Here is a 7,900-nt window from a genome sequence, read left to right as displayed (position 1 = left end):
TTACTTTCAGAGCAAGATAAGGAGAGTCCTGGGGGGCACAATTTGCTATACTTAACTTCATCTGTTACTGGGTAGCTAGGAGAAGGAGAGGCTTATCTCCAGTGTCCATGAGCAAAACAAAGCATTGTCACAGAAGCCCAGAAAGCCAGCTGCAGGATCAGGACTTCCCATCTGAGTCTTGTGCAAGTCTCCAGGCAGCTGGCAAACCCCAGAGCAATCACAGAAAATTTCAGTGTAAATAGTTCTGGAGAATTATTGCAGTATGTTCCTTGTTGACTTGACAGTTTTATCCAGACAGAATACCAAAGATCTGAAAAACACATTCACTGCTCTAACAGTTTAAAGACATGGGCAATCAGACCACTTTATTAGGTGGAACACAGCAAGTAAGAAATGATGATCATAAAAACCAATGCTTTCCAGAGTTCAGGTTCACTTCAGGATGTGATACACACTGTTGCAAATACTGTACAGGCAATCACAAAACTCAAAAAGATTTTTTGCCAATCAAGACCAACAAACACGTACAGTTCTATAAATGCTACACTACTGAGTTCACGTACTCAAATGTTTTGCAATGTTTAAGTAGTAAGAAGGCAGAAGGCTCAGCACCTGCCAGCAACAGCCAGTTCTGAAACCATCCAACATTTTTCTAGGCAAGATCCAGACTCGGCAAATTGCTCAACTTCACAAAGTAAATGACAGGCAGATTATCTTATCTCCTAACTCAGTAGTTTAATATCCTCTGTCACATCACTTATCCCGAAGAATAGTTTGTTTCACACTACCATGACGTATGTTTTTTAAGCATGCGTCACCAAGTGACAGAAGCAGCATTATTTAACAATTCCCAGTTTCTCCAGAAACTCCTTGTTTTGCAGCTAGTCAGTTATAGATGGAGAGCCCGAGTTTAAGCAATACTGTATGTCCACTGCAAACATACTTTAGACAACTTTGCTGAAACTGATGCATCTCTATAATGTTTTGTCCAAGAAAACAGAACCCAAGGCTCCCTCATTTCCATAGTTTCATTGAAGAATTAAGTGATTAAAAAACCAGTTTGTTCCTCAATTTAATTGCTTCTTCATTTCCTAGCAAACACTGAATTAGCTTTGTGACAGTGTTAGCAGTTGTAACTGTGGTATATAGTGAAACATCTGTCATTATCCCTACAGTGAATGTGTACACTTTCTCCAGCTTCAGCCATCGTGTGAAATCACCCGAGAACTCAAAGAAATCAAGTTTCATCTAATTTTTCCAGCAAGCAAACAAAAAAAATTGTAATGCTTATAGTGGTAACAGGAGACTAGGGGGAAAAAAATCAACTCAAAGAGGAAATGTGTGTTTGAGTGGGAGGGGAGCAGTAATGACAGGTAGAAAAAGAATAGCAAGTAGCAGAACAGCGAGCAGTTTGGGAAAGAACACTGTGAACATCCAGTCTTTCATCTGTCACCTTAATAAACATGTGATGTTCAAAAAAATAACAAACTACTGACTTCGTAAGTAACACTCACAAGGCATACATTCTTCATAACATATATGATCTTGCAGTGGTCCTTAAAATGTTGTGTACCATGATGAAGCAACAAAAACATCAAACAACATATTCAAATTAAATGTACATGCTACATCTGTACTTGAGTACAACACTGGTTAGGTTATAGACTGTAACTATAGATTATAGACTGTTTATTTACATTGAAATCTGAAAACACATAGTTTATTCAGAACTGGTTATTTAGAGAGACATGGAATTTAGGTAAGGATTTTCAGTAGGGGCAACCCTTTAGCCTGTTCTAAGTATCATTATGCTCACCATGGAAAAGTGCTTTCAAAAAGAGATTCTTTAAAGTATCTGTTCTTTTGTCCAAACGTCTGGTGTTAACCTCCTGGATTAGGTGTACCAGTTAGGGTTTTGGCAGCAAGGAAGGCAGGCTGCAGGAGTTGCCCCATGCTGGCCACAAACAGTTCCAGCTGGCTCTGCAAAGAACCCACTGCAAGACACAGCTCAGCCCAGCAGCCAAGCAGGTGGCACCTTTGTGAGAACACCAGACAAGCAGAGGAGTGAGAGGAAAAATGTGAGAAACGGCCATATGAACACCAAAGTCAGGAAAGAAGGTGAGGAAGGAGGTGCTCTATGCATCAAAACAGGTATTCCCTGAAGCTTGTGGAGAAGACCATGTTGGAGCAGATACTCACACCATGGCCTGAGGAGGAGCCCACACTGGAGCAGCTATTTCCTGAAGGAATTGCAGCTCATGAAGATCCCATGCAGGAGCAGGGGAAAAACATGAGGAGGAAAAAGCAACAAACTGTTGTGAACTGACTTAACCCCCCATCAACTGCTCAGGGGACCAGGAAGGGAAGAAACAGAGGAGTTAGGAGCGAAGCTGATCCTGGAAAAAGAGAGGCAAGGGGAAGGTGCTATTTTAAATTTTGTTTCTCATTATCCAAATCTATTTTAATTGCTATTAAAACTACATTAATTTACCCCAAGTTGAGTCTGTTTTGTCTGCAACAGTAACTGGTAAGCAACCTCCATGTGTTTATCTGGACCCACAAGCTTTTTCCTCCAATTTTCTCCCCTGTTCTGTTGAGGAGCCAGAGAGTGGCTGGGCAGCACTTGGCCAAGGTTAACCTGCATGCCTACTTGCGAAACAAATTTAAAAAGTACACACTGGTTTAAAAGGAAGAAATTTTAATGTACAAATTTACACTCACCTTGTTATATTTTCTGCACTGATCTCTCTCAGTATATACTTTTAGCATGTTTTCATAATAAATCCACAAAAAATAATTCTCAAACTAGGGAGGAAACTGCAGTGTCTGCATGATTTATTCCGGTCATAATTTATTCTACAAGTGTCTACATATTAACAAAAAAATCCTCTTCCCTTTTCTCAAAGAAACAAATATTTTACTTCTAATCTCAAGAATCATTCAGCTCTCTACAGTCCGTGCACTATGTCCCAGTATCCTCTCTCAAAACTAGCACGAGTTTATCTCTTAGGACTTCACGCAGTAGCCGTTGTTGCTTCTCACGTGCCCACACAGCATATTCAGAATTCTTCTCCAGGGACACCCAAAGACAGAGTTCAGTGAAAGAAGAAATGGCTGAAGATGTCCATCTTCAGTTTTGCCTTGCAATACACCCAGCCGCCAACATTACTTTCTTCCAAATGGATCAGACCACACTTTTAACCCTACAAATCAAATATGAGAATACCAGCAGTTCATAACTAGGCTGTTGGAGGAAAAAATAGGAGAAAATTGGTCTGCTACTGCAGCCTGGTGTACAAAACAATAAGGAACCACACAGTTTCTGCCCTGAACTCACAGCTCTGCTTAAGCTTGCAAAAATATTTTAAAAGGCAACTTCCTCTTGATCTTAAGCTTCAGATAATGGAAAAATCTATTACACTCATAGGTAAGGTGTTCTAATATTGCTGGAACCATCTAGAATTGCACCTCGTACTTGAACTTGTCTAGATTTCACTTTCATCTAGTGGATCTCATAAGTTCTCATCAGCAGCTAAATTTAGATGGAAAAGTTATAATGAGGAGAACCGGTCCTCAGGTACCAGCATCTTGGATAAGTGAGCCAGTCCAGTCCTCTTTTATGTTTAATAAAAAAAAAAGGCAGGTTTACCTGACTTCTATTTCACAATACCCTTCCTACTCCTCTTCAGCATTTCACCACTTTCCTGGAAAATAAGTCCTGAACCAATGATTTAACTGATATGTGTAGTAATGACACGGCATTAACCCTGTTTGGTTTTCCCCTGATGCTGATGGCAGGCTTTTCTAAAAACAGGAATACATTACCCTTTAACATACTCAGATATGAGCTATTTCATCAAGACAAGCACTCTCATGTCTTTAAACAAGATGTGCTAACCTTACATAAGTTCCATTAGCCATGAAACAATGAACTGCCAAGGACAGTATGCCATACTTTAATTTTATTCCCCTCATATGCCCTTCTACGGGCAACAGGGATCAAAAAATCAATTCCAAATTTTCTTTGTATGTAGTGGATTTCTGCCTCATCCCTCCAACCCATGAGGTCTGAAAGGTACTTCAAAGTGCTCATAAATTGTTTTTCAGCCGAGTTGTAAAGCAGTACTCCACAAACCAGGGTACAATAGTGTATTCTTTACAACTACAGCTCAGCTCACCCCTGGTTCTTGGTTGCTCCGGTTCAGAAGTTAATTTCTAGTATGGAAACTGGCATCTATTGAAGAAAGTGTGAAATTAACAGAATTACTGCAACTCATTTGGCTGGTTAAGCCAATTTAAAACAAGTTTCATTAATCTGCAATTTCAACTCAAGAATTAGCCTAAAAAAAAATTCATGGTGAGTTTATTATATATATTCTTTGAATATATTCTTTACTGTATTATTTAAATCCATGTAAGTATTCCAGTCTTACTTCAAGAAGGTCTTTAAAACAATCAATGCAAACACATGAATCAAGTATACCTGCAGGCTGAATATCCTCTTGAACAACCCCAGTTCGGTTTATTGATTGTTCTTTCTCTGGAAAACAGAACAGAAAGGACACTACTAAGAAGAAAGAATACCAGACATCTTGAGTGCACCCATTTTATTCATTCTACATGCTACACAGTAAAATTCTGTTGAGTATCCACCTACATGATGGAATGTAGTCTTAATACACTGATAAACTAACAGCTTGTCTGTTTTGAGAGATTACAAACAATAAAATCTTAAAGTAATGACTACTGTTCAACAAAATATGCCGAAACATGTCATATAAGGACTAGTATTTTTAGGAGCTCACAGGCTCAGCATAACTCTTTAGAAGATTTATTCTTTCCAAGATCAGTAACCCTGATTTTCAGGCCCTGAAAGATTTTGCATCTTACCACATGCAGATTTCATGACAGCATCTACAAAATTACTGTGTGTAAAAATTTAAGTATTGGAGGGATATTTTTCCCTACGATGCGCCTGTCTCAGGCTTTTCTTTTTTGTTTGAAAGATTCAACCACTTGAAAGACAAGACATGGCAAAAACTATGTTATTTCCCTTTACTAAAGGCACCTCCTTTCCCCCCCCACCAGTTAAGCACTTCACCCCTGTGGTACTTTGAAGCAGGAAGTCAAAGCTCTGAATTAGCCTTCTGCCCAGACCACTGGACTTTAAACAATTGTAGGGTGCACATTCTCAGAGTAAACTCAGAACTAAGCTCAACTTAAAACTGAAACCTTTCAGCATCCTATCCCACTGAGAATGGTCAGGCACCATGTGTTATTAGGCTGTCTAGGTACAAGCCTAATGCTACTGGAAACTAGCAGGCATATCACAGTAACTGATTCTACTTGCAAGGGGGGTAGGCACTGGAGGCAAATCCAGCTGTTGCTCCAGAGAACTAAAAATCCATTCTTGCATTTTGCAAGATTACTGTGTGATGTTAATGATGATGTCCAGCTTCAGACCCAGCATTCTAAAATGCAGAAATACTGAATATCCACCACAGCTCAAGGCAATGGAAGGCGTAAGCTTCTACAGAAGTCACCATACAGCTTACTATACTGCACTCTGAAAAATCAAATCCTTTGTACCCTAGAGGTTAAAATACTTCTGCTCAAGGACCACAGCTGTGAAATTCCACTGTGAAATTCTGTCTCAAGTATTATGAGAACTAATGCTTGTGCTTCTCTCACATGCAGTGGTAAGCATCAAAAAAGCACATAAGAAAAAAGTAAAGGCCAGATCAAAGAAGAATTTGAGCAGCAAGCAGTAAGTTTAGAATTACATATTAAATAGAAAATTTAAGCACTTGCTAACTGTGCATCACTTATGTGCTAAACCAAGACTAAAAAAATCCCTAACCTGCAAGGGAACACATGCTCACATAATACACAACTACAAAAGAGGATGTTGTCTACTAGTTGTCTCCTTTCCTTAACGCACTCTCACTTCTGATATTATATTCTTGGAAAGTGCATCATAAGCAAAAATTAAGAATAAGGTTTTTAAATGGGAACACAGAGTAGAAAACCTGTCTTTGTGGGCAGTTTCCAACTTCACAAGCATAGCTTCCTTAAATAAAAATCTGCTTGCAAGTTAAATTTTACATCAGCTTTGATGCAAGGCTAAAGTCTCTCCAAGATCAATAAGTTTGTTACCCTTTTCCTTTTTTTTTCTTCTTCCTAGAAATCGCTTCAGTTGTCTCAGGAGATTAACCACATATATCTTCAGGTTGTCGTCAACAGCTTGCTGATTTTTGTACAAGCTGAAGCAAGGGGATGAGGCAGAACTTTTACCCAGAACCTTTACCCTTCCGCGGTACTTAACACAACCTCAGGAGCCACGCGTGCTCCACCTACAGCTCCCGCGGCGCAGAGGGAGCCATCGCCGGCAGCAGCGGGGCTTCGCACCCGAACCTACAGGCGCCTACGAGAGCTCCCTGGTCCCAGCGTCCAGGGACGGGCTTCGGCGGGTTTTGTGTGGTCCTGGCAGGAAAGTGGGCTCTCCTCAACAGCCAGTTTCAGACCGAGAGCAGCTCTAGCAAACTATCGCAACCGGCACAGAATCTGTTAGCACTGTTTAAGATAAACATTTAAATTGCAGCTGGCAAACATAACTCCACTTAAAGAGTCACAGAATGGTTTGTCTGGGTTGGAAGGGGTCTTTAAAGAACATCTAGTCCATTCCCCCCAAAATAAGCAGGAACATCTTCAACTCGCTCACGTTGCTCAAACTCTTGAGTTTGCCCAATTGAGTTGCCCAATCTGACCTTGATTGTTTCCAGGAATAGGGCATCTACAACCTGCTCCAATGCCTCACCATACTCATTGTAAAAAAATGTATTCCTTGTATCTAGCTTGAATCTACCATCTTTAAATTTAGAATCATCATTCCGTGTTCTATAGCCCTGTCCCCATCCTTTTTATAAGCCCCCCAGAGGCACTGGGAACTTTGGGTTCTAAGGTCTCCCCTGAGCAGCCTCTTCTCCAGGCTGAACGAACCCAACTCCCTCAGTTTTAGCTCCCAGGAGAGATGCTCCAGCCCCCTGATCGAAACTTTTAACTGCATTTCCGTCCTCTTAACAACTTCATGAAGGGTGTCCCTGATCACGTACTGGCCTGTAACTTGAAACAAGAGTACTACGAGTTTTATTTGGGGTTTTTAAGTATCTCCCAGGCGAGCAGAAGCCTTTCGGCCGCTCTCACCCACCGGCAGCCCCAGCGCACCCTCAGGCGGGCCGGCCCGCGCTCCCTTCCCCTCCTGCCCCGCAGCGGGGCACAAACCGCTCACGGGGCCCGGACCACTTCCCTCCCGCTGCGCAGGCACTCACTGTACTCCTCCGGCATTAGCAGCGGCCGGAAGTAGATGGGGTAAAAAGCTGCCGCCACCACGACCACGAAACCGCCGAAGATACCGACCGTGCGGTACAGCCCCGCCATCGCAAGCGGGCACAACCCGGAACAGATGTGGCTCCTACTTCCGGGACGCACCGGAAGTTCCGTCCCGCCGGCCTGGCGCCGCAACAGCGGCGGGCAGCGCCCCCGTGCGGACCGGCGGGGCACAGCCCGGTGTTCGCGGACCTCGGCGAGGCGGGGACAGCGCCGAGACACACCTGCCGCGGTTCGTTGTGTCACGACAGGCCAGGCGACCGGCACACCGCCCAGTGCCCGCTGTACCGGCGTGCTCAGGCCTGTGCGCTGCCTCACGGTGCGGCCGCGGCGCTCGGCACCCACAAGGAGCTCGGCCCCCGGGTGTCGCCCGGCCCGGCCTCTCCACACCCTCGGCACCTGGCGGCGGTGGCCCCTCCTCCAGGAAGCCGGACCTGCCGCGTCCTTGTCGGCGGGGCCAGGCGCGCACTCCTGGCCGGGCTGGGCAGCGCAGCCACCGCAGCGGTATGGACCC

The 7,900-nt window shown here is 43.4% G+C and overlaps 1 protein-coding gene across 1 annotated transcript; it reads right to left on the bottom strand.

Moving 5' to 3' along the window:
• Positions 1 to 355: 355 nt before the first annotated feature.
• Positions 356 to 7,467, bottom strand: SMIM20 (small integral membrane protein 20). The gene is made up of 3 exons (XM_080631265.1): positions 7,329 to 7,467; positions 4,484 to 4,540; positions 356 to 3,203 (listed from the first exon to the last, which is right to left on the bottom strand). Exons 1-3 carry the CDS (start codon positions 7,435 to 7,437, stop codon positions 3,166 to 3,168), a joined length of 204 nt encoding a protein of 67 aa, XP_080487391.1. The 5' UTR covers positions 7,438 to 7,467; the 3' UTR covers positions 356 to 3,165.
• Between the last annotated feature and the right edge of the window lie 433 nt (positions 7,468 to 7,900).

This window comes from Psittacula echo (genome assembly GCF_963264785.1).
Source record: "Psittacula echo genome assembly, chromosome: 1".
Taxonomy (NCBI): domain Eukaryota; kingdom Metazoa; phylum Chordata; class Aves; order Psittaciformes; family Psittacidae; genus Psittacula; species Psittacula echo.
This window is presented reverse-complemented; position numbering and strand designations above follow the sequence as displayed.